This window comes from Oreochromis niloticus, linkage group LG15 (genome assembly GCF_001858045.2).
Source record: "Oreochromis niloticus isolate F11D_XX linkage group LG15, O_niloticus_UMD_NMBU, whole genome shotgun sequence".
NCBI classification, from domain to species: Eukaryota; Metazoa; Chordata; class Actinopteri; order Cichliformes; family Cichlidae; genus Oreochromis; species Oreochromis niloticus.
The window spans coordinates 34753650-34781219 of NC_031980.2; the positions used below are offsets into that span (position 1 = coordinate 34753650).

The following is a 27570-nucleotide window of genomic DNA, read 5'->3' on the forward strand; positions in this document are numbered from 1 at the left end:
GTACCCTTAATGTACATATACATGTATAAAACATGGTTTGACCATCATTAGATTAATTTCTGGGATTTTCCAAGGGTATCTGCATGTGCAACCAGTCATTTTGTTCTATAAGCAGGCCTGAAACAAGACAGAAAGCACTCAGGCGTTCAAGGGGTTAAAAAACAAATTGTGTGACCAGACAAAGTTATATATCTTGAATGAATAAAAAAGAATTGCATGAATTATAAAAGGCAGTGTCAACCCGAGGTTTTCAATTCACTCTGTTCTCTTATTTAATCATTTTCTGATGTATTAATATTGCTGTTTTCAGGTGAGAACATTTTCCCAGCTTCACATCGGAAATCAAGATTAAATATCGGTTGTTTCTGTGCTCATGTTTCATTTGAAAATGCGAGCGCATGCTATAGATAACGCAAGCAATAAAAAACAAAAAGGAAATCTCACATACAAAATAAATGATCTGATGGGCAAAATGGTTGTTAAAGTTATTCTGAAAATACCAGTAAAAGATGGGCATGGTTATGTATTCAGCACACTGTGAGATGTGAAATCTTGGCTGTTCGATAAATCGTGGTTGTTTATGTTGCAGACGCGCAAACAACAGGTTTCTTTCCCCCCCGTGAAATTTTAAGAAAGAAAAACAAATAGTCTGTCGTGGCTGCCAAGCCTGGATTCTGATATATTCCATCTTGCGCGGTATATTTGCAAATAGAAGCGATAAGGCAGGAGGTGGGAAATATGCTCTTTTTTTCGACTGCATCTTCTCTTTACGTAGTCCTTTCAGACTTCCTCGACCATGCCGGGCTGTTTTTTCCCTCCATAAATCAAGGACAGTGGGGAGGACGAGGTGTGATTGCTTTCACACCCAGGAAGTAATCACACCGGACCTGCCACAGCTCTGATTAAGACTGATAAATATCGACGAGCAGTTAATGAGATGTCAGGCAGGAACAAGGCCCTTTCCTTCATGCCTATGGAGACACCAATGGAGAGGAAAAATGACCTCGACTTTGCAATGTCACGACCGTCTTTCATAAAAGCAGCACGACGTATTCTGTAGTTGGCGTGCCAGATCATCAATAAAGCAGCTGCACTGTTTTGATTGTAAGAAGCGGCCGGCAGTTGTTGCATTTCTTGATTTTGTCAGCTAAAAAGATAACGATTAATAATTTTTTTTTCAAAGGATTGATTTTTTTTAGATAATAAGTAGAGAGAGACAACAAAAGGGTCATTCAGGCAGGGTGCATTTAGCTGATGAAAAGTGCGTCTTAAATGTTTGTTGCTGGCGCCCCGTCATAAAAGTTGACTCCAGTAACCGAGCATACAGTTCTTCACTTTAGAATTCAAATCGATAAAAGCTGTTTGTAGGGTTTTGTAAACACTGCACTGCATTAAACTCCTCCAAAGGCACACGAGTGCAATGCTGCCTGATAAAACTGTGATGATGACACAATGTTAGCTAGATTCAAGTGTCCAGTCCTCTCTCAGTCTAAGCTTGCACTGCGTGGGGCTAGTATCATCTGTTTACAGTAAATTCAGGCTCTGCAGCCATGAGGACATCTTATCTCCATGCAGCGGCCTTTTCATGCGAATGCTCAGTGGCGCTGGTGTACCTGAAGGCTGCCGTACCTCTCACATGTGACAGATTCCCACAAATCGTCCAGTCCTGTGACACTGAACTTCAGGTCACCCCCTGGTCCCTGGGCGCAGTCCTGTTGAATATTGTTTCCCTGGCAGACATACTCATCCCATCAGACAGAAAGCCCATGCAGCTGCACCCATACACCCAACAATAGGATGCTTGTTCTAGGGCAGAAGAGGATGGGTCCCCCCTTTTTTTTTTCTTTTGGGGAAGGGGGCGATGTGAATGGGTGGCCAGATATTTCAGGGGTTTTGCAATGGGATAATCCTTTGTGATGTCTCTTTGAAAGGAAGCGATGGTCTGAAGGTTTCGGGAGCATTAGATAAAGTGAGGAGCTTACGGTTTTCTTTGTACAGTCGAGACGATGCATTCCTACTTTTTATGCAAAACAACATGACACAGTTTTTCAGAAAATGATCTGTTTTTTCTTCCCCTTTTGTTTATGCACGGGTAATGTCTCGATTCATTGTCAGGACACATGAAAGGAGCAAAAATCTTAAAATTCTGGATTTAATAAAATATCAAACAAGGTTACAAGAAAACATGGAATGTGAGTGCTTTTGTTGGAATGTTAAGATGGACTGACCTAATCTAACCAAACAGCAACGCATGTAATTAGCACTGTCATAACAGACAACAAGATAATACAGCAGCAACAAGGCATGTAATGTATGACAAAACATAACTGACACTTTAAGGATAATCGCTGCATGACTCTTCAGTGACGCATCATGCATACTGCTTTTTATTTTTTTGTGCAGTTGATTTCTTTCTCATTTTATTCTGTTTCAAAGGCCCTTAATTCAAGAGAGGAAATGCCGGCTGCAGACAAACGCGTGCACAGAGGCATACACATATTCTTTTGTTGGGAGTATTTGCCAATTAGCAAGTTGTGGGACTGGAGTGGTAATTAGGCTTTCCAGTCGGCTGGTGTCTGTGTACAGCTTAGTTGAGACAGGTCTGAAGCTAAACGCCTCGCTATTTGTCCAGCAATTATGTCAGGTCCCCATGTCATAGTACAGACGTGACCAATTAGCTGTGCCAAGCTGAAGTGAAAGAGAAGGATTATGGGAGAAGAGATGGGAGAGGATGAAAAAAGTAGACAGAGAATGGGCTGTGCGGGTGTTAGTGGGGAGCCCATGCGGGGGTGGGGGGTGATGGGAGGTAGTCTGCAGGGACTAGGAGAGAATAAAGGGACAGACAGACTCTGAGGGGAAGAGGGAGCGGATTTCTCCTTTTTTCCCTGCCGCTGTATGATCCGTGTTTTCCATTGATTCTCTTCCTGACCGACATGTGCCTAAGACATGTTAATGCATAGCAATATTTATGCTAATGCTGCCTTACTGACCGAGCTGGGATAAGAAATTAATCTTTATTGACGTCTTAATAATTCTCCCCTGCAAAATGTGTCCCCCGTGACATATTTTGATGAAACTAGACTGCCGACAATCGATATTCTCCAGCTCGGAGTAACGTGACACAATGTCAATAGGTGTAGGAAAGTATACAGTGCTCTAGTTCATCTTGGCATTTGTCCATATTTACTTCAGACTGATAGATTATACTACAGATCGAGTACTGATAGAGCACTAGCTTCAAGGGCTAGCTCAAAATCTATGCTAGCAGGTAGTCAGGTTTTTAGAGTTCTCTGCTAAGGTGGTTAAGTGTGTTAAGAAAACAAATAAAAAGGAGCAATAGAATGATATGTGTCTGATAAAAAATCAAGAATTGTCCTGTGAATTTTTTACTTTATTTACAATAACTGAAATCAATCTGTAAAAAGGCTAAAAACGTAATTTCGCTTCAACGCATTTCAAATATTTCTATGTTCAAACTTCTCTGAGCACATCTACTACAGGTGGAGCATTTGGAAAATATCTGATTTACCCAGACACCGAGGAAGACTGATCCAAAGCTCTGCGTTTAATTGGAAGAGGAAACGAAGGAGAGGGGAGCCAAGGGACGAGGCGAGGGGCAAATGAGGTAGAATCTATGATCTGAGCGTCTTTGCCTTTCTGCTGGAAAACAAAATTGTTGGCTCAGTGCCTGCAGAGAGGAGTCGAGCTCATATTAATTAGTGAGCTTGAAAGAAAATATGGGGAGCTTTAAAGTTGTCGGTTATTGACATAACTTTTTGATTTGATTGTGACCAAGCTTATTATGGTTTGTTACAACCGAACTAAAAGCTGAAACTGAAAAAAAGAAATACCAACCCATCCTCTAATAAGAAAACTTGCATCACAAAAATCGTTTTATATACACCAGAAATGTCTTTATTTTGTATATTTGGATAAATTATGCATTTGTAGAATTTTAAAAGAAAAGAAAAAATATCTTTAGAGGATATTTTACAGCTTACAATCACATACAGTTAAATGTTAGGTAAATAAAATCTAGATAAAAACATAACCTCTCATACACCCATGTTTTATAGAAAGCATTTTAAAAGTGGTCTAATAAGGATTCTAGCTGCTCAACAGTCCCGGGTCTCTGCTGCTATATTTTTCGCTTCGTGATCCGCCAGATGTTTTCAGTTGGTGAAAGGTCTGGACTCCAGGCAGACCAGTTTAACCGCCCTTTTACTGTGAAGCCATGCTGTTGTAATAGATGCAGGATGTGGTTTAGCATTGTCTTGTTTAAATATGCAAGGCCCTCCCTGAGAAACACACCATCTAGACGGGAGCATATGTTGCTCCAAAACCTGTGTTTACCTTTCAGTGTCTTTCCAGATGTGCGAGCTGCCAGTTCAATAGGCGCTGATGTACTCTCACACCATCAGCCCTCAGTTGAAACGTAGGCTTTGAACTGAGGGCTGATAACAAGCCGGATGGTCTCTCTTCTCTTTAATCTGGTGGAAATGGCGTCCATGTTTTTGAAAAAGAATTTCAAATTTCAACTCCGCTGACCACAGAACAGTTTTCCAATTTGTCTCAGTCCATTTTAAATGAGCTTTGGCCCAGAAAAGACAGCAGCATTTCTCGATCATGTTCACATATGGCTGCTTTGCATGATAGAGCTTTCAGCAAGCGTTCTGGATAGCACAGCGAACTGTGTTCCCAGACAGTGATTTCTATGACAGACTCATTTGATTCTCTTCGATGCAGCTGTGTCTGAGGGATTCGAGATTAAGGGCATTCGGTATTGATTTCCTGCGCACAGAGGTTTCTCCAGATTCTGTGTAGTTTTAGAAAAAATATTATGAACTGTAGATGAGGAGATATTCATTTTATTCATTGAGTAGGTGCAGTTTTTTGCAGACTGGTGAACCTCTGCTCATCTTTATTTCTGAGAAACTCTGCCTCTCTAAGAGACTCTTTTTTTTATACTCAGGCACGTTACTGACCAACTGGCTTTGTAAATGCCATCATGGAACTACAGGTGCAGCAGAAATAGATGAACTCTGGGTAACGTCTTCCATAGATCAGTTTCTATTCATTAGTGTCTTAAAGATTTTGTTATCTTCAGGTTTGGTTTTGTTTGTTTCTGTGGGAAGAGCAGTAATGCAGCTTAAGCCTGTCTTAAACCTTATTGCTTCAGTAGGAGTTAAGAAGGCAGCAAGCAGTACGATGAGTTGCCCTGTTGCCTCACAGCATGAAGTTCCGGAGTTCAATTCCACCACCTGGCCGAGGACCTTCTGTGTGCAGTTTGCATGTTCTCCCCATGTTTACGTGGGCTCTCTCCGAGCACTCCGGCTTCCTCCCACAGTCCAAAGACATGGAATTAGTGGGGTTAGGTTAACTGGTTATTCTAAATTGCCCACAGAGTTGGATCTTAGCACATGTATTGTTTAGCTCAGGGGGAGGCAACTCCAGGCCTCGAGTGCCGGTGTCCTGCAGGTTTTAGATCTCACCCTGGGTCAGCACACCTGAATCAAATGAGTAGTTCATTACTAGGCCTCTGGAGAACTTCATGACATGTTGAGGAGGTCATTTAGCCATTCGAATCAGCTGTGTTGGATCAAGGACACATCTAAAACCTGCAGGACACCGGCAATCGAGACCTGGAGTTGCCTACCCCTGGTTTAGCTGAAGCTGATTTGTCTTTTATTTTTGTAATTCTTATTTATTAATGTGTTTCTTCAGTCTTAATGAAGGGTTTGATGTTGCTTTACCCAAGAAGACATGTTATTGTCATTACTTTAAAGCCCTGGGTTTGTCACAGTAAGATTCAATGTTTGTCTCGGGCAATTATTTGACTGCAAAATATGTGAGTGATTACGAACTGGCATGGCATAAAATAATAACATGATACGTCCAAGTCCACAGGCATAAATGATCAATTCAAAACACAACACAAAGACTTAATTTCTTAAATAATTTAATGCAAAAGGGTCTTTTAAAAATATTTCTACAAGAATGCATCATCACCTTTTAGTAATTTCTTGTTTATGTCTGCATCATTAAATACATCTCAATCCTTTTCAAAGAGGAATCAACAATTGAGTCTATCAGTTCTTCATTCACCCCCACCTCCTGCCCCCATTTCACTAAACATGTACAGTACTCTCTGAAACATGTCGCTTACTTTTACGAGGGTTTTTAAAAGTGGCGAGAAGACATATGCGTAGTGAGAAGAGAAGACAGAAGAAAAGACAGTACTGTATATATTTATTTAAAACACAACTGAAGAAAAAAAAGCTAAAGATATATAAGTGAGGGGCGGGGGTAGGGGCGGGGTTTGGCGAGGGCGGGTGAATGTGCTGTGGTGGATGATGTAAAATGTAAAGAAAGGCAGGAATGTTTGGATAGTTTAAATCCATGTGGCACACAAGGAGAGCAGACAAAGCCCGATCTCTGCTGATCAAAACGGCAATACTTTTCTAACATATGGTCTCACACACAAACACACACGCACATGCTCACACAGACTAAAAGTACCAGTTTATCTCAATTTCAGCATCATAAAGTCTGATAAATGAACAAAGAACACAGGAGAGAAAGCCATTTCCTCTCAGCGATGTTAAATGTGAAACACTCTCCCAAATGTGTGAAAAATACACTTAAAGATTAATTGTTTGCGTTGATGTGGTGACGGTTTAATCTTTTAAATATGTGCAACGCTGCCATTTGAGCTCATCACTCATGGCCGGTTAACTTTGGTGAACCCAACTCCAGGCTCCGGAACACCATGTGCACCTCATCAAGAGTTCATGCGAGCTCCAAAACTGTCATTTTTCATGATTAGGCATGTCTGCCATCTGATTTCGTTGAGCCCCTTTATTCCCTGCTTTCTAGCTTTGTATGCCCGTCAGCTGTGTCTCGTTTGGCACCGCGTCCAAGTTGACAACAGTGGGGTTAAGCTGAGTGACTGAGCCAGTGGAGGAAGTGTATGGTAAGAAACTTTGACAAATAAAAAAAGCTAGACTATGAGTCCGTTATTTCTGCATCTGTCATTTCTCAATGTCTGTCGCTTTTTTCCAACAAAACAGTGTTTTGCATCAGAAGAGGAAACAATATAATTGTGAAAAAAAAGAGCCTGCTAACAGATTCTGCTTGTGTTAGCAAATGTTGTCGCCGGTACTGACACGCCTGGTTGTGAGCCATCATGTCAAATACGACCTGCCAACCTCGATGAAGTCTGACTTTACTGCAGAATTCCTATTTGAGCTTCTCCTACAACTGTTACATGTTAGTAAGCCCTTAATGAGTGTACTAGCAGTAGTGACAACACATGTATGTGGAATGAGAACACGCAAAGGTGGGAACGCATTGTGTGTTTTGCATAACGTCCTCCTCATTTGAAAGAACTTACGAGGGGGTTGGCACGCTCCACGGTCACTAACATCATGCTGTCCTTACATATCTATGGAATCATATTGTCATAATGTGCTGATCACCTCTGGAAGGTCACACCGGTGATGTACCTTGTGGATCCTTATTCAGCTAACTTGAAATACCTCTCTGTGAGGAGTGCAGATGGTGCAGTCTCAGAATTGTGGCTTTCAGTTACGATGAAAGGAGCTGCAGATTTTGACTGCGTGTCTGGGCTGTTGATCCTGCACTGTACTAATCGTGCACTAGCGGCATGAGCTGAAACAGGATGATTACAGGCCACAGAGGGAATGAAGAGCTCTAATGATAGGTCATCTTGCCCTGGATGTCTGCGTCAGCCGCATGCTTATATCCTTGTGAGACCTGATGGGCCTCAGCATTACTTTAACCAACAGTGACCAGCAGGTTTCTCCTCTGATGTCTCTCACGTGAGTATCGTTTTGTAGGGAAGTGCAGGTCACATGATGGAGTTCCACCTCTTGGGGTGCTCTGGTGAAATGACTAGTCTGACACAACAATGCCTCTGGACCTGCTCCCTAATAATAACAGTCCTTGGTAAGATGTGTTGGTCTGCATTTAAGTGACTTTAAGGAGTGAAAATAATGTGCCTGGAAGACGATTAAGTACAGCTTCACAAACGCTCTTCATGTTGCGAATGAGAATGGATTCAGGGAAGCTTAATATCGAGTTTAAATGGCAGACAAAAACTTAAACACACCTACAGTGAGTTGGCAATTCAGACGAGACCCAGACGAGTGGTGTTCAACTCTTCCACCCTACTTCCTGACTTTCCCTCTTCTTCCTTTGTCCTTTTTTCACTCAAAATCAAACATTTCACAACAGCACGTCCGTTTTGTCAAAACACCATTTTTTTCTCTTGTTATTTATCTTATTTTTCGTTACAAAACATGTACAGGCTGTTTAGAACAACAACAAAAATACAATATCCAATTATTATGCAATTTCTCTTCTTTTAATAATCATCAATTCAATAGGTGAATCCTCTTGGGAGTTTCTCTTCCTTCTGATTGTTGCAAGTCCCCAAACGGCCTAAAGTCCTTCTGGGTGTTGTTGGGGAGGGGTGTGTGGGTTGGCGGGTGAGGTACAAATAAATACATAGGGCAGGATGCCAAGAAATTAAAACAAGGATTCTGATTATTTCTAAACCCACACAATAGAAAGTAGAAATCAAAGTGTCCATCATGGTTTGTCTTCAGTTTCTGCATGATGCATATATATATATATATATATAATTTTATATATATATATGTTTACGTCCAAAGTCCATTTTTTTGGATTCAATAAAAAAAAAGAATGTTTTTAACAGTTGTCCACAGAATATAGCATAAGTGTTTCAGATATATTTGCTCCTTATCACAGTTCAGTTCATGCGTAAATTCTCCATGGTGGCAAATAGCGGAAGCCGTATTGTACAGTATATTTGTGTGCAACTCGCCACACCCGCGCATCCAGTCGCACTTGATCACACGTACAAACCCACATGCACACACGCACACATACAAAAATGCACACAAAAAGGCCAAAAGGGTCTTTCTATTTTGTTGCCACAGTCCTCGTCTCCCCCCCAGTCGTCACCACGTATCCAGCGGGGGTACTTCAGTCTGACCAGTCGTTTTGAAACCACAAATCTCCCAAAATATGATCAAGAAAGAAAAACATTAAAATAAAAAAAATCAGACAAACAGAAAATATGGTGCGGACAAACGAAAGTAGCAAAAAAAAAAAAATACCAGGTGTAAAATGCAGTTGATGAGCAGGTGTTCCCATGCTGGGAAACTATCCTGAGTCACTTCAGGTCAGAGTGAAGAGGTCGTCTGCTGAGCTACCGAGGATCCAGCAACCAAAACAGGTGTCCAGAAATATGGCCGCCTCCGTTTGACCTTTATTGACCTCCGTCACTCCTTCGACCTTTAGACCGCAGCCCATCGTATTGCCCTCCTCCACCTCCCACCTTTTTCCAGCAAGTGCCCTTTTAGATAACACACCTTCAATATGAAGATGGAGAACAACACACGTGCACAATAAAACAACTTCTAGCAAGGAAAAAACAAAACAAGGAAACTGTCCTCTCGCTCTCCCGTGGTCTGAAACACTTTTTTTTTTTTTGCTTTAATTTTCGTTATATGTAAAAACTTTTTCACTTTTTATTTATACAAGGGTCTTCCTTCGTTCCTACATAGATCATCCAGCAGAGCTGGGAACAGGAATCAAGGGGAGGGGCTCTTGTGTGAGGATAAGAGTGTGACATTTAAGTGACAGGACTAAGGCCAACTCCACTACAACGCACATGCATGCAAACATCAACTCACTCCAGAGCTGGTGAGGCACGCGTAAGGATATACGGGGGTTAACTATTTCTCCTCTTTAAAAAACACACAAGCTCCGATTGGATGGGGGGAGAAAAAAAAAGAAAACTAACAAAAAATGCAGAAACAGGAAATGTAAGTGGTAATGAAATAAAGAAAAAAAATATTCAGAGGCACTGCAAGCCAGTTTCGTAGTGTCTAATTGGCAGAGATGGGTCAGGCAGCTAGGGTTTTCCAGTGGCAATGTCTGGCACAGTTTCTCCCCCTTTTTCCATCTGGCTGTCCTTCAACTGCATCAGTTTGCGTGTCTTCTCACTCACACCTGGACAGGAAGTGTTTGGTTCATCTGTAGTCTCATGTCCTGAATGCTACCAAGAATTTTCTTCTGATGGCCAGCCAATGTAACCCCTATCCGCAGCAGGTCCCTGTGAGCGAAGAACAAAAAGGAAACAAAAAAAAAAAGGAAAAATGAGAACAGGTGGCTCAGTCGTGAAAACAAAAGAAAAGAAAAGAAAAGAAATAAAAGAAGGAAAACATCACATGAAGCTGAAGTGCAAATTTCACTGTTCACCACAAGTGAACACACACTCGACCAGGTGGGAACGCAACATAGGCCTCACCTTGGCGATGGACCATAAAATGGATTCTGAGAGTGAGGTAACAAAATGGGAGCACTCATCTGAGTGTTAGTCTTAATGCATGATACCTTTGTTACCCAGCAGGCGGGCAAGAGGATGTGAGTCGAGCAGCAGTAATGACAGTTAATGATTAAAGTGCAAACTTCGCTACTGTCTGGCAGGTGGCAGACTTCAGAGAGTCTATACCCGTCTGTCACTTGGCGAGAAAAAAACACGGGAACAGGGAAGCAAAAGGTTTTCTTCATCAACAACAGCCTTTCTCTGTATAACTACAAGCTACTTTCAGCAGGTAGCTCCACCTTTCAACCGCCCAATCAAATCGCCCAATCACTTGGCAGCAACTCAATGCATTTAGACGTGTGCATATGGTCGAGTCAACCTGCTGCAGTTCAAACCAAGCGTCTCCATTGTGAGGCTGGGTTGTTAAGTGACTTTGAACGTGGCAAAGTCAGACGGGCTGGTCTGAATATTTCAGAAACTGCTGATCTGCTGAGTTTTTCGCCGTATAGCCATCTTTAGGGTTTACAGAGGATGGTTTAAAAAAGAGAATTTATACTGTGAGTGGCTGTTCTGTGAGTTAAATATGCTTCAGTGGCATCAGTGACTCAAATACCTACTCGTTACAACAAAGGTATGCAGAAGAGCATCTCTAAACGCACAACAAGTTGAACCTTGAAACAGGAGACCACACCGGGTGTCACCCCTAAGAACAGGAAACTGGGGCTACAGTACGCAGAGGTTAACTAAAACTGGACCATAGCAGGTGCCTGGGTAATGAGTGTCAGTTTCTGCTGCCACATTTTGAAGGGTCAGAACTTAAAACAACATGAAAACATGGATCCATCCGGCCTTGTCGATGGTTCAGAGTCGTGGTGGAGTAATGGTGCGAAGGATATTTTCGTGTCAGGCTTTGGGCCCCAAGCATAATTTAAACACAACAGTCTGCCTGAGTATAGCTGACTGGTCACAGTGGGATGGACTACTTCATGCATAAGGTAATCATGTCACAAACCTCAAATCATCTCAAACTAGTTTCTTGAACATGATGTGTTCACTGCTCTCAAATATCCTCTCAAATCTGCATCAACTGTGTGATGCTATCATGTCAATTTGTACCCAAACCTTGGGGGATTGTTTACAGCACCTTGTTGAATCTATACCACGAAGAATCAGTTCAACTTGGTACTGTGGCCATTTTATTAGGTATTATGTCAGTAATTTCATACTAGTATAAATATGTCTATACATACAGTACACTTGCTTGACTTCTCCAGATAATAGCTGAGGAGAGAGCAGACCATCAGTTGATCAGCTGACCATCAGCGCTCTGCCTCTGTACGCATCCTGTCCCTTCTGATCTAATATAACCTACAGACAACATGCTTTCTGACTTTATGAGTGTCTCTGCTTCAAAAACAAAGGTATACAGTGAAGTCTGTCGCTTAACCAGATATGTACATAATCGCAGATACACACATTCGCAGCGCACATCTGTCCTCTCGCCACAGTCGAGTCACCACAACTTCACACAAACAAATGGTGCCCCCCCCCATATTTTGCCAACCCCATCAGCACAGTGACGGAGGATGAAATGATAATAAATGGGCACCATTAGAGGAATTACTGGCCATTAAGGGCAACAGAGAGCCACAGTACACCACACCTGTCAGCCTAGCCAAATTGAAACAAATTACTCCCACCTCCACTGCCTATTATGCACCTAATGAGAATGATTTATTTATCATTATAATCCTAATTCATTTATTTGATCATCATCGGCCTGCAATTTCCATGGCTTCCATTGCATCATTTCCTGTTTGTAAACATGATAAAAGCTGAACCGAATTGCAGTAAAGGAAACAGCCACAAGAGTCATCTTAAAAAATTGTAGGCTGCGGTGCTGTGCAATTGTGTAACGGTGATTTGTTTGCTTCTAAAACGGGGAACAAAGTATCAGTTTGTGAGCGAGCAACTTCTGATCAACCAATAGAATTACTTTGTCATCTCTGACATCTTCAATTATTAAACTAGTGTTCTGCATATATCAAAGTATGTGAGCATAGCTACTGGAAAACAAATATAAATGTATTCTTTTTCTTATTCTCTGATATCTGAGTTGGTTCAGAGACCTGTTTTCCACATCTCATCATAATATTTAAGTGTTTTTAATTTGACTCTGAAACTCAGTCCCGCTCAGGCGTTGTAGACCTGAGTAGCTCCACTCACTCTGCTGTCATCTGGGCCACCAGGTCAAAGGAAGCAAATCCTGCGTTGACAAAGTTGTCACGGTAGCGGCTCATCTTGATGGCATCCAGCCAGTCCCCCACAGTGGTGAAAGTGGTATAGTCTGGCACACAGCGGTCAAGCAAGGGCTGAGAAACCCTACATTAGGGGACGGGGGGGAAGGGAGGGAGGAGAGAGAGAAAGAGAAACAGAGAGAGAGAGAGGGTTAAGGTAAGGTCGTCACTCTGTGTGCCTCTACCGGCCAACCTCACCCCCAAACGCCCCCCGCTGAGCGCCACCTCTCCATTTCTCTCCTCCTCTGTTCTCCCCCCTCCTCCTCTCCTCTCCTCTGTACTGAGTTGTGTGCAGGGGGAGGGGAGGGGTGGGGCCCGGGGAATGTACAGGGTGGGTGAGGAGCAAGTTATGACTGTGGAGAGACTGGCTGGAGGCTTGGGTGGTGGATGTTGGCGCAACAGCTGTTGAGGGGAGGTCACATGTATTCACAGAGCTTCAAATCTAGCTCAAACCAGCAACAAGTGTTAAAGAAACCAAGTGGAGATCGTTTTAGTCAGGAATGCATCTGTCTGGCAGCATCAGTGATGATGATAATGTTAATAACAATGCAGAAAGTGCCTTCTTTATGAAAACCTCAAGAAATGAAAACCTGGAAATATCTGAAAAGCTCGCTCTTTGTGTTTTGCTTCTCGTTCTTTTTGTTGCAAAGAGATGTCGGGTGTATTGCTTGGGGACTGATGAGAGGAAGAAAAAAAAAGATTAACAACAACTTGAAATTCAATCTGTGTACTGAGTCGCACTATTAAACCATCTACAAACGTGCTTTAAATCTGATCTGGAAAGATTGGACTCTTTGCGGTTTTGCAGGTCATTTCAAATCAAATTTCGTCCGGCTGTGAGAACACGAGCTTAAACGACGGGCTAGGAGCCATATGCCTTTCAGTGCATAATTACCAATGCATAAAACGATGCACTGTGTGCAACACGAGTCCGCAAAGGTGGAAATATTTTTTTAAAATTGCTTTCAGGAAAAACAGGGAGGGAAAAACACTGAAATGTAAACACAGATGTCACTCACATGTGTGCGCGGTTTCGCATTAGCGCCGACTTGCAATGCTGGGGACTCTGGAAGAAATGACTCACAAACTCATACTTCATGTGTGTTTGACAGCGCATGAATGTGATTAGTTGCGCAACGCTTCCCTCAGATGTCTTGAAAACGTGTCGGAGGGCGCTCTGCGTGTTGCTGCGCACCTGTTGACAGCCCCAAAAGGGCTTTTTAGGAAAAAAAAAAAAGAACCTAACCTCCTGCGCTGATCAACGCTGCAGATAGAGAGGCCACCTTGGGAGTTTTAATAAAACGGTGCAACAACTCAGAGCAAAGCGCAGCAGATGAACGACAGAGGAGGTGGAGGTGGAGAGAATGTCCTGGGATGTGAAGGGAAAGAAACAAGAAAGAGCGCCACTGTCTCCACTCCTCTCTGCTCCGTTGATCCCTGTCATCCTTTTTGATGGCATTAGATTCATTAACAATTAAAAGGGATGGAGCGAGAACGAGAGGGGAAAGAGAAAGCACACGGAGGAGGAGGAGGGGAGTTAATAACAGTGATACAGAGGCTCCATTGAGTGGTGTAGATGGAGGGATTTTTAATAAGGCCTGTGCTTGGGCATCCAAGCCCTCGGGCTGTCGTTAACGCACGACTCTGGCTTCTCTTAATGGAGTATTGTTGGTCCTCCCATAAAGTTGGCTTCAAAAGGGGTCCAGACTTATGCTGGCCACATGTTAGCCACAAGCACAACGCAGCAGGAAGGCTGGATAATGCTGTGAGCTAGCTAGTGAGACCGCTACAAGCCGAACTTCATTTCATAAAAAAATGGCTGCTGCATTAGTCAGTGGTTTGGCCTTTTATGCAGTCATTGTTTAGAAAAGTTTGATTTTTCTTTCTTTGCTTGTTCTGACTGACTCAGCTGCAGCACAGGATAGAAATCACCGAAGCTCACACGGGCAAATATTCAGTCAGGTCAGGCATGTGCAACTCCCGCAGCCAAAGTCTTTAATGTCAGACAGCGTTAGCTAACCTCCAGCCACCCTTCAGTGCCGACCAGGACGACTGTAACATCTTTTACTCCTCCCTTGTTAGGTCTATCGGCAGGAGGCCACCTCTCTGCTGGCCCATTTAAAATCTCGTTAGTGGCTAATTAAAAGGCACTCTCATCTCTTTTTTGCATCGCCTTAATCGGGCTAATTAACCGCAAGCTTAATCTTCTAAGAGCGTCGCTCCTGTGGCCAACCGAGACCCTGGTTTCCCCCTTGAGCACAACCCAGGATTGTCTCTGTCCCTCCCTCAAGACAGAAAGACCCCGATGCAGAGACAGATAGGTAGGTCAGCCCCATCAGCTTTGCGCCAACTCTGCCGCCTTCATTCCTCCAAATTCTTTCCAAGAAACCAATTGGATGGAAAGATAGTTCAGCTAAATGTAGATGTGACACGTCGAGCTCCCAGCTGGCGATGAAGCTGCTTTAAGGCTCGTATTGAGCAATGGTAATTTGGATTTGCATAACAGCTTTCCCTGAGCTTGTGCAAACTAAAGAGTTGAATGAGATTATATCAGAACAATTAAAAAGAAGCCTGTTGCAGATGATTCAGGAACATTCATATCCACTATTTAAACTTAGCAATATTTGCATAGTTTTCTACCCTTGGTGCAAATGAAATTGCCTGACCAGAGCTCTCTTTACCGACTGAGTTCCTTAAATCAATAAACTTAACTGACTGAAGGTTCTTGTTATTATATTACACCGCAAAAGCCTAACAAGCCTAATCCGCCATGTGACTCAGGAAAGGTAGTCATTACTAATATCCATTTATGCTATGACCATAATTATGCATTATTAATACAAAGAGCATTACACTTAACAAGAGCCCTCAGGGGCATTTAGAAAAACGCCATCACAGTTAAAGTCCCCTTCTATAATAACACGTTCCTCAGCATAAACAAGCATTTACTGTAAAGCTCCACTTGACATGGCCTTCATACTAATTTTGACTTTAACGTGACCAATGTGCTTTTTATATTAAGGCTTACCCTGAGGACTGTGTGCTGTTGGTGACTACTTTGAGACTGGCAGCATTGCGAATAAGCTTATCCAACGTGGCCACGATCTGGGTGAATTTAGGTCGTAGGTTCCTTTCTTTCACCCAGCAGTCCAACATGAGCTGGTGCAGAGCCGTCGGGCAGTCCATGGGTGGGGGCAGTCGATAGTCCTGCTCCACGGCATTTATCACCTGGGGAAGGACAACAGAGAAATCCTAATTACTTCTAATCACAGAGTGTAGCGCAGAGGGAGGGCGGACGATCCGAGGAGAGAGGCGGGTCAATGGAAAACAGCACAGCAGAAGAGAGTGAATGGTGGGTATTATGAAAACCGGGGATAAAGAAGGAAAAAATGGCTTTAGTTATTCACAGAAACAAGGGCAAGCAAAAGTTGGAGCTGTGGGTGGATGTGTGGTGAGAAAAAGAATGGCTCTTCCACATAAATGGAAGAAGAAGGTGGTTTCTTATATATAAGCATAAATTCTCTTGTGAGCTTACATCTTGATTGCTCATGTCCCAGTACGGCCGCTCGCCATACGACATAACTTCCCACATGACGATGCCGTAGCTCCAGACGTCGCTGGCAGAGGTGAACTTCCTGTAGGCGATTGCCTCCGGGGCGGTCCAGCGAATGGGGATCTTCCCTCCCTGTGGATATGCGAATGAGTAGGTGAGCATGAAATACTGGAGAGATGGAGCGCAAACACAGAGTCACACACATACAAGAGGGAAAGAGAGGGTGAGAAAAAAACTGTCCACGGGAAACGTTGATGCACAACAGATGGGTGCATGCCATAGAACCCAAACACCGCATTCACACAAGGTTAGACGTTTACAGACAAATGACACGTGCAGAGAGGTGAAACTTTAAGGATATGAAATGTGCAGCACAGTGCATTTTTCAGTGTCATTGTTAATCCTCTTCATTCAACTATAGAGCCGATAAACAGTTGCTGACTCATACTAGGAGTGTCTCTTGGAGTAAAGAGCACAAAAATGAACACAACTGCTTCCTGCCATAAGGAGAATTGACCTTCTGCACGCCTCCTGACATTGTCCTGTGCTTTTTCTCCTTCTTTGCTTTACTATACATGGATGTAAAAAATGGTCAGTGTCTTTCATATCGGGCCAAATCAGAGCTGAGTAGAAAAAAACAAAGCTGTCTTTATACCATCATTCATATTCATAAGTCAGTTATGCTCAGTATAGCCTTTCACACATAAATCTTAAACTGCTTTGCCAGTTGAAGAATATTAGAGACTCCAGCAATTTGTCAGCAACCGATTTTGTAACGTTTCTGGGAATCTAAAACATACTCATGTGTAACACCTGCTTGACCTTGAAGTTACTGTTGTGATCTTTAAATTTCACATTTTCGTTAATGTCATTAACTGGATCATTCCACACCCTTTAATCTAGACTTCTATACCCTTAACTCTCCTTATTTTGTCCACTTGTCTGTGCCACAGTGAAAAGGTAAACCTCTGATCTTGTGGGAACAGACCGGGCATTTATTGGACACGATGATTAAAAGAAAACAACAATAATGGGTTGATGTTGGAACAACATGTGTAGCCTTTGTAAACACACGTATACAGACACACACAAAAAGCAGTCACGTGTAATATATCCACTAACTCACCAGTGAGCTGGTGTAGGTTGGATCTGTGGGGTCATCCTCAAGGAAACGAGACAGGCCGAAGTCAGATACCTTACACACCAGATTACTGTTAACCAAGATGTTACGGGCAGCCAAGTCTCTGTGCACGTAGTTCATGTCTGACAGGTACTTCATGCCTGCTGCGATCCCACGGAGCATGCCTACCAGCTGGATCACTGTGAACTGCCCATCATTGAGCTAGCAAAGGAGGAGAGAGTGACACGTATGAACTGCATTGCAGATCAAGGATCTATTTTCAAAGGAGAAAACAGTCTGTGTGCCTCTTCTTTCATGGTTTAGCCCATCTCTCTATATTCAGTGTCTTCTAGGCTTTTTTTCCATATGTCCTCTTACCTATATCTTTAATCTCTCATCATCTCACACTGTAATGTCTTTCTCTTTTCTACCTGTCCATTCTATATTCTTCCATTCTCCATTATCTCTGTATCACCCCCCCTCTTTTCTCTGGCAGACAGTGTATGATGTGACTTTGAGGCAGAGATTCATTGGAGACTGAGCTCTGTAAATGTCACCAACTGCCAGAATACAGGATTTGTAAGATATCCATAGTGAGCTGTGCAGCTGCACTTAAGAAGACCTTTTAAGGTTGCAAAGACAGTGAGATAACTACAAACAAAAATCCAGCGGCTTTGGATGGGCTTATTTACCCAGTAGTGTTGCATTAATCATAAAATTGTATTTTATACAGAGTAACTAATTTTAGGGCTATTCTGGTGTGTGCTTGTTTTTTTAATTAGTTTTTTCTCACCCTTAGAAAAGAGTCCAGCGCTCCATTCTCCATAAATTCGGTCACAATCATCACCGGACGACTTTTGGTGACCACACCTTCCAGGCGGATAATGTTGGGGTGGTCGAACTGGCCCATGATGGAAGCTTCAGATAGGAAGTCTCGCCTCTGCCGGTCGGTGTAGCCCACCTTGAGAGTCTTGATGGCTACGATGATCTCCCGGCGCCCGGGCAGCTTTAGGCGACCGCGACACACCTCCCCAAACTCTCCTGCGAGAGCCCAGGTGAGACAGCCAGAAAAACAGCAAAAGAGGAGAGATGGAAAGACAGACAGAGAGAGAGAGAGGGAGGGAAGAGAGGCATGACGGAAGAGTGGAGGAGAGTGGGGGGAAAGAGGGAAGAGGGGACAGTTAACTGGTTAGAACCAAGGAGCCAGGGAAGGGTAGCTGGGGGCAGGGTGGGACAAGGGGTGAGTGGGACTGCAAGAGAAGCCAAGACTCTAGGCCAGTCTTAAGGGATTGTGATATATGGGGAGGCATACAGTGACTTTATACTGTTAACTTACATACTAAAAGAAAAACAAATGGTGAGTGAAAGGCATAATGGCACAATGTGAAATGACACAGGACTGAAAAAAAGCATAACATTTTTAGGGTAAAGTTGGGTGACATTATAGGCCAGACTTAGGGTGATTACGGGGGAAAGGGGGTCAAGGGTTTGGGGGGTGTGGCAGGTGGGGGGGTGCTAAGCTTCAGAGGGGCAGGAGAAGTGAGCACAGGAGGAAGAGATGGGTGGAGACAGAAGCTTGGGGGTTGTGGACGCTTTATGTTTACACTCTACACCAAGCGTGTGCAAGAAGCCAAGAAAAATCAGGTGATGAAAGTGATGCGTGTCAACACAGGTGCAAAGGTAACAAAGTGGGGGAGGTCGGGGAAGGCGGGGGCAAAGGGTTGAGGGGCATGGAGGGACGGATTGAGGAAGGGGGAGAGGAGAGGAAGGGGACAGGGAAGACAGGGGTTGAGGGTTTGTCACTTTAAAGGCGAATGCTGGGGAGCGAGGGTTTCAAGAAGTTGCCTCAGCAGTAGAAGAGCTGTCGTAGTAGTAGTAGTAGTAGTAGTAGTAATGGTAGTAGCAGAAGCAGTGGTAAGCGATTCCCATCTCTGCCATCACAACGTCTTCCATTTTTGGCTCAGAAACATATGCTAAAATATCTCAACCTCACATGGCACAGTCCTGTAGCTTTTAGGCAGAGATATAACTGTCAAATATATCAAAGACATAAAATATTTCACTGTCTACAACATCATGTGAGGGAGGGTTTCTAAAACAAGGGGGTTACAACCACATAGTGGAAAGGGTGTGAGTACCAGGGAAAAAAAGGTCAAACATAACGATCCAGTAAAAATCCTCTTTTTAATTAAGAGGTTCTCCGGATATAAAAAAGTGGGCAGGGTTACAGGCAGCCAATCCTGGACTTGGAGCAATTTAATATATTTTACACCCCAACCAGACAGATTTAAACCTCTAGAAGAGTACAACAGATAAATATTAGCCATGGCTCTTAGAGACAGGAATTCCCCAAGCTTACACACACACACAAAACCAGACACAGAGCCAAAGAGCTGGACTTTAAGTCCTCTAAAGTACATATCCATTACAATCAAGCTCTCGCAGGTTCACACAGTGCTCATTAAGGCTATCGCTGGCTAGTAAATCTCTCGATATTTCACCACATACACAAGTTTAACCACCATTGGTTAACATAGTGAGCTACAGCAACTACAGCAAATTTTCACATTACCTTCAGTCTTCCTTCTTTTAAAATTTCAATTTTCTTTGCATCAGTTTTGATGTGCAGAGTAGTGCAATGGGGTATGAAAGAAGTAAAAAAACAAGCCCACTTTAAGAGGTAGATAAGGTATCCTACAGCATTCCTGCATGGTGTGCCAGTAGCCAGATATAATTACCACTAGAATTACAACATCCTGCATTATTTCAATGATGGCAGCTGCTGAAACTCAAAACCTTAACGCTTAGTGTTTATCTGTGCACACAAAAGTTCAATAAGTGTGCAAAAAAACAGGTTTGTAGCTTATACTGGAAAAGGTAAAAGAAGACTCTCATATACATGCAATCAAATGGGATTAAAATCTCCCCTAGAGAAATAAATCCTGTCTGTATGGGGTTGTGCTTTTACAAAAATTTAATCAGTTATCAATAACTCTTGTGTCATACTTATTGCATTGCTCCCATTCCAGGATTGGTTTAATTTTTGCCTTTTAGGACATGGGTGAAATAATAATCTACCATACAATGGGTATTAAAACTAGTCTAAACGCACACGGCGTGGTAAATGTAGGGGGTGCTACCACTGTGAGTCACACTAACACAGTGCTGGACATCTGGAAGGCTAAAAAAACAAAAAACACAAAAACGTTCCTAAGAGGTGACGGTGTGCGGTAGGGAGGCGAGCAAGAAGAGGGCTAGCGATGAATTGAGTGAAAGTACCGCTTGGTGTGAAGTCCTCTAATGGTATGGCCTGGAGGTGACTAGCAGTCTTCCCCCTGTAGCTCAGGAGCTTTGGTGGGTTACCTGCGCCAATGACCTCCTCGATCTTCACGCAGGACACATCGATCTCCTTGGCAAACTCGCGCACTGCCTCGTTGGGGTCCTCATAGGTGAAGGGGTCAATGTAGACCTTCATTCCCGGCGTTACTATTGGGGATTCAGTGGCAAGAACAGGAAAGTGAATCTCCATTGCCAAACAATAAATATTCAATGTGATATCTGTCTGATCACTTCTGACGACAGCGAGAAGCACAGACATGCTGCCGTTGGAACAGGTAAGTGAGCTTAGCAGAGAGACTTACTGTACTGCTGCAGTTTCTCTGTGTACTCTGACTCTGAACCGTTTCTCTGCTTTCTGTTGAGAAAGATGAAAACACAAACTGAGTCACGTGGTCCCCGCACAGTGGGGCACAAACACTGCTGAGGAACAAAGGCACGGGGAGAAAACAGATCCCTAATAATGCCTAGTTGTAGCGTGAGATGCAGTCGCACTGTGATGTGGCTTGGTAAATATGTGTAGTCTTTTTGTGCGCTGGAAGCAAGGGATACGCTGATAAAGATTGTATCAATGCCGAGTGGTAAAAATGATTCATACTCGGGGACTGTAGCGCAAGTGTAAACAAAAGGATATCATACTATTGTCTGAAGCGCCAAGTGAAAGCCATTCACTCTCGGTACCCCCCAACCCCTCCAAAAATGAGCAGCCGAGACAAAAGCGGACTCAAACAGCAAGCTCAGCTGTCTCGCCTTCCTCGCCCCGCAGACACCACACTGCGCATTTCAATTCAATCTCAATCGTATTTTTCTCCTCATGGATCTTACTCTCTGGTTGTCCGTCTCCCTTTTTTGTTTTTACGAATTTATTTACTCTTGTCCTCTTTTACCCACTCAGTTCCTCCAGCCTCACCTCCATGCATCTGTCCCTTTCGCACCCAGCGGGGTTGGGGTGTGGGCTCGGATACGGGGCTGGGTTGTTGAAATCACATGTTAATGTGCTTTCTTTGTTGTCTAACCAGTAACCGGGGCAAAAAATACCCGATGGTAATTTGCATTTTATTTTAAATTCTAATTTTCTTCTGGTATACGCCGAAGCTGTGTATTTTGTATCATTTCTATTTTTCTCCCTTCTTCTGTAGCAGTCAGAGCAGTGGCTAAGCCAAGACCCTGAGAGAGAGAGACACAATGTAGCGGTGTGAAAATTAGGGAGAGCGAAGAGGCAGGAGGGAGAAAGAAAAGGAGGGGGATCCAGGGAGATTATTATTCAGTCTAGCATGACCGATGCCCACGCTTGTCAGCAGCTGCCTGAACTGGCTTGCGGAGAGAACCCAAGTGGGCACCAGTCAGCAGTGGGTGCCAGCCTCTCGCACATATATACACCCTCGCACGGCATTTTCTGCTTGACAAATGAATGGTATAAAGGATAAACGAGTGCGGTTAGACCCAGCTGATGTAGTGTCAGACTTTCTGAAAGGTATGAGCAGCCACTTGCAGCTTCCCAGTCAATTGGGCTCAGCAGACAGGGGTGCATCTGGGTTCTTTGTGGTCGGGCAACCGCACAGTTGATTCTGAGTGCTGGGCCGTGAGGGCAGGCCTATCAGGCCCAACAGCTGCTCCACCATGCTGTTTCCACTGAGCAAAGTAGCATTTTGGCCAAAGCTGTTTACTATTCACAGATTCAGAAGGCTAATCTGGCATTCAGTGGGCTCACAGGTGGCAAAGCAATCCGCTGAGACTGTTCCGGGGCAGTTTGGAGGACAAGCAAACAAAGCTGACATTTGAAGCTATCTCAGTGTTTTGTTTTGGGTTTTTTTTTTTCAAATTGACGGAAAAACAAAAGTTTGGCACCAATGCTTCTGTAAGCCTTGCTGTTTCAGTAACGGGATTCTCACCTCAGGCAGACAATAGCGATGACCACAACTGCAATGATGAAGACTAAGGTGGCGGTGGCTGATCCAACGATGAGCGGCAGCTGCTCCTGCAGTGACTTTGGGGGGTCAGCTTTACAAGGTTAAAGAGAGAAAGTGGTCAGTTAGTTAGTTAGTTGCCACAAGCATCGACCAAACTAGCTACAATCCAGCTCAGTACACCAGTACAGGGTTTATTAATCCTTTATAAAGCAGAGGAAGGGTATGGCTGATACACAGACTGGCTGACAGGAGGTACATTTTTATCAAATCATAAATCCGTTACAGGAATTTCAGTTTTTTTCGTTTCTCACATATTGGCTTCTTACACTACAAACTCTTGAAAAAATCCAACACATCTATAAGCTTTGCATTGCACTATTTGTACAGACATATCCCAGTATATCCCCGGGTAGTAACGCAGGCGGGGTGTAGCGTACTTTGGAGGTTGGTGCTGAAGTCGGCTGGGCTGCTGTAGCGACCGTAACCAGCGACTGTTCGAGCGCGGACCTGCACCACGTAAGGTGTACCAGCCTTAAGACCTTCAATGCGGGCGTTGCTCCGTTGGGCAGTCATGGTATGGGCAATGGCCTCACCCTGATCCTGCACATACAAATACAGTGATTAAACAACGCACCCCTGCTCCTCATTATCCCTTCTCTAAAACTTTTGATGCAGGTTAACAAAAGCTGACAGATATATAAAAAAATAAGACAAGAGGAAGCGAGAGAGAGAGAGGGAGAAAAGGAGAGCCATATCATAGCTGGTATGTTAATCTGACAGCAGAAGACAGCATATAGTGAGTGACTGCGTTCTTTCCCCAAGGAAAACTCTAAACTTTCTGGGGTTTTAGAAACTTTTTAAGGCATGGATTGACAGAGGATGGGAGGGATAAGAAGAAAAGGGAAGAGTACAACAGGGAAGGGATTGGAAGGATAGAAAGAGATGGAAAGAGTGGAATAAGAAGAAAAGGAAGCCTCACGGCCAACATGTGTTTATCAGCAGAGCCATTGTTTTCCCCATTTACAGAAACACAGATGATACAGAAACCATGCGAGTCATTGAAATTGGATTGAATTACAGGCGTTCGCTAACATCGGCGCTTACCTTCTCATGGTACTTAATCTCATAATCCAGAATGATTCCGTTGGGTTTCTCTGGAGGCAGCCAGGACAGGCTCATGGTGCTCGCTGTGGCCGCCATCAGGTGAACTGTGGGCACTGCAGAGGGAGCTTCACAGGGGGAAAATAAATAAAGGGAAATCCGCTTTATTTATTGTTTTTCGTGTTATGTCTTTTGAAGTTCTGTGCCCTTTGTCTGTCCACAGAAGCCCAAATACAAAGTCTTAGCTGTGAGCTTTGTGAAAAGCTTCGGCCACTAGTTAGTATGCAGAGCCATTCCCGACTAATGCTCAAATTCTCCCTCCCAGAGTCCTAGGGGAAGGAGAGGCTATGTCTAATTCTCCTGTAGCAAGAGAATCAAACTTCAGAAACTGATGGATAAGGTCTATGCAGTTCCCTCTGTCATACATTAACGGCAGGCGAGCGAAGGAACAGCCACACATACAGATTTTTGCACGTATGTGTCTGTGCACTTGCTTCACTGCTGCTACGTTGTTACTCCACACTAACAAAATGTTTGAGAGGAACCGTGCTTTCCTTTTTTTTCTTGGCTGTAGAAAAAGATCTTGTTCTTTATGTGCTGTGCATGAATATAATATACAAATAAGAAAATGTGCACACACCATCCGATCTAATTATTTTATGAAACATGTAATAACTCGAGTTTTCCATGCTTAGTTTACATTTGCCACATTAACAGTAAGCCCATGGCGCTCTTTCCTTTACTCCCTCCTCCACTCATCTACCCCTTTAACTTTATTTCATACCTTCCACTGTCTATCTCCACTATTACCTTTACTTAAATATAAATAATATATTTCCTGCTTTTTCAGTGGACTTTTCAACTCTTTTGCTTCTCTTTCACTGCTGCAGCCCTCCATCCACTCCCCCTTCCTCCAGAGTTTTATGACTTCTTCACAAGATGTCCTGTCTAACCAAGACAGATGTGTTGATAATCACTTTAGGTCAATAAGGAAAGTGAAGTGAAATGAAGGAAATCAAGTGTTGCACAATAATATTATTCGATACTGTACCACACTCACTTTAGGAAAATCCCTGGATCAGTGTTTCTCATTCCCCCACACCACACACCAATTTTCGCTGGCTTTGTTAAAAACTTTTACATCCCATTTTTACATTCTTTCATCCTCCCCATTCCATTTCCTTTCTAACCTCGCTGCTTGTCTTGGAGACCAGACAACCTTCTGTTGCTCTGTCTTTCTTTCTGGTGTCTGCACCTCCCCTTTCCTGAGTTTTTCCCTTCCTTGTAAGTCCCATCTATTCCATTTCTCCTTGCCTCTCTTATTCCCCCAGAAGACAATGCTTCCTAGGCAGATCCCCTGGTTACTCTAGCCAAGGGATTAGGGGCCCTCCTCCAGGAGGAGACGTTGGGAGTAACCATGGAGGTGGCCCCAGGGGCTTATCACCAACTCAGTATTTATTTTGATTCTTAAAAGGTGACTGCACATGCAGGGATGGTCTTGGGACTACACAAATGGATAATCTGATCACAGATGATGCTCTCTTGCCCTGTTCTTTCTCTTTACTGCTCCCTCCGCACCCACCTGACCCCAAGCACCCAAGGGTGGACATTGGTCCCTGTCAGCCCAGCACCAAACCTCCCCATGAAACAATGAGGCCCTCATGTGGGGCTGGTGGAGCCTTTGGGTTCCAGACCCACAAAAAGAAGGCATTCCTAAAGAATCTTTTAGGAGTAGGCACACAAGGTCAAAGGTGAGGAGGACAAGGCCATGGAGAGAAGGAAAAAGGATGGGGGAGGAGGAGCCAAGGAATAATCCTTGGTGTTTACTAGGCTAGCCGAAAGAGCAAACTTAACACAGCAGCAAAGAGTTCAATTCACAAGTGAAAAAAAAAAAAAAAAGCTAAGCAGCACTGGAAAAAAACTGGGTTGAGTAAAAGTACATCAGTGAAAATAGTGAGATTTCCTAGGTAACTGAAAAAAATGATCATAAGAGTCCCCCAGCTGTAGTGTCAAACATAAGGCTCGGTGGCCAAAGACTCCAATCTAAGGAGGGCACACATTCTGGACTTTTAAATGTATTTTAACAAGTTTTGGAGTTTTTCCTTCTGATAAAGACGTTCATACTGCACCAAAGCAGGTAAGTAATAGATAAACAGTTTAAAAGAGTTCCTGTTTTTCACAGTAGGTCCACAAAGGACCTTTTCTGTGAATTAATGGAAACTTTCTAAACCTTTCAGATTTTTTTCTGTAATTGAAAACATTTATTTCTTATAATTTAAGCCCAAAGAATAAAACTGAAAGCTTTCTTTCATTTATTAGAGAAGCATTTCTTTATCATGTGGACAAACTGAGACATACTGTTGAAACTGCACTTCTTTTTCTTATATTAAGATATCTTAGGATACTTATCCTTTTTCACTGACAGGTGGAGTTTTACTGGTCCAATGCACGATATACAATTATTCTGAAGTCCCTGGTCTACAGTCTCCCTCCATTTATTGATTTATTTTCATCACCTAGCTTATCAATAGCGGGTTCTATTACTCCGTATATCTATATATACCAGATGGGTTTTAGAAAAAAATCATCTCAGCTCTGATTGCTACATTGGCCTAGTTACTGTTTTTTGCTGAGAGCTGAAGGATCGGTGGGTTGGAACCAGTGGGCAGCCAGAATACTAAAGGTTCCACACTTTGAATATACACTGCCTCGCTATTGCTATTTGCAGTGGTGTTAGCACAGAGCATGCTGTGGGCGTGTGAAAAAAAGGTCCCTTTCTAAGCTCATTCAGAAGAATGTCTTCCTTCTCAATCCCTGTTCAAAGGAAAAATATGTAACACACTCCTACATACATACAAGAAATTGATCTCTGCTTTTTAGGTGCAGAGCGTATTCTCTGACATCCTTTTGTGTCTTTTCCCAGCCTTTGAAAGTTGGCATCGCCCGAAACATCAATGCTGATCTTTCCCAGGTAGCCACAGTGCTGCAGCTGCACCTACCGGCCTGATTTGTGGTGATGTTCACGGCGGAGAACTGGGGCGTGTAGGGGCTCTTGTTGGAAACGCCGTTGACCGCCTGGATCTCGAAGCTGTACTGTGTGTGGGCTTGCAGGTTCCGGACCGCCACACGCCGCTGGGTCAAGCCCAGGTGGCGCGGTGAGATGTCTACGTTGTCATCGCAGCGCGAACACATTCCCCGGTCGGGGAGGCACTTCTTACAGATGACATTGTAGAGGACGTCATCGCGGCCGCCCAGGTCACGAGGCTCGCTCCACTCCAGCACGAGCGAGGTTTCGTTGACGCTGGAGATGACGCTGCGCGGGGCGGATGGAACGGCTGCAAAAGGAAGGATGGGATGAGGAAAATATAGGTCGCAATGAGAATGCATTCAATCTCCGTGCACAATAGGTGTAAAGAAATTTGTCCTGGTGACAGCACAGAGACATCAGGACAATAGACAAAAGATTCATACTGGAAAGCACAGTTTATATATCATTACACACACATGCATTCATTATTCCATAACTGCGCTGCGGTATTAGTACATTTCTTATGCATTAACCAGACCATTTTCTTGTCTTTCACTTTAACAAGAGACTGTTCCAGCAGTTCTTCAAAAAAATAGAAAAAGAAAAGAGGACAGGAGTTCAAATTTGAATTGCATGCTTATTTCCACTGTGTGTCTGTGTGTGTCTGTGTGTACAGAGTGCTTGGGGCAACGAGCAAGACAAACTATTGGCAGAGTCTTGGCAATTCTTATCCAATTACCGGAGCCTTATCTCTCACTGCACTGTGGGAGAATCAGCCCCACACCCCAGCAACAGAAAAAAGGATCTTCTCTCTTCACTTCTGAATAAATTCACCCCTCGGTGTGTG

At 43.5% G+C, this 27570-nt stretch overlaps 1 protein-coding gene across 9 annotated transcripts in view; it reads right to left on the reverse strand.

Moving 5' to 3' along the window:
- Positions 1-5942: 5942 nt before the first annotated feature.
- The window catches only part of ephb3b (eph receptor B3b), a 57875-nt gene continuing 36247 nt past the window's right edge, over positions 5943-27570 (reverse strand). The window contains exons 5-16 of one of the 9 annotated variants that reach the window (XM_025898944.1): positions 26695-27030; positions 23699-23823; positions 23032-23194; positions 22577-22685; positions 20990-21042; positions 20628-20834; positions 18142-18389; positions 17355-17570; positions 16211-16396; positions 15704-15903; positions 12605-12760; positions 5943-10165 (exon numbers count right to left, since the gene is read on the reverse strand). In XM_025898944.1, the coding sequence (XP_025754729.1) occupies positions 10057-10165; positions 12605-12760; positions 15704-15903; positions 16211-16396; positions 17355-17570; positions 18142-18389; positions 20628-20834; positions 20990-21042; positions 22577-22685; positions 23032-23194; positions 23699-23823; positions 26695-27030 (2108 nt within the window). In that variant the 3' untranslated portion in view covers positions 5943-10056. Of the gene's footprint in view, positions 10166-12604; positions 12761-15703; positions 15904-16210; positions 16397-17354; positions 17571-18141; positions 18390-20627; positions 20847-20989; positions 21043-22576; positions 22686-23031; positions 23195-23698; positions 23824-26694; positions 27031-27570 lie in introns of all 9 variants that reach the window. The other 8 variants (XM_025898946.1, XM_025898943.1, XM_019346070.2 and 5 more) reach the window with 8 other exon arrangements.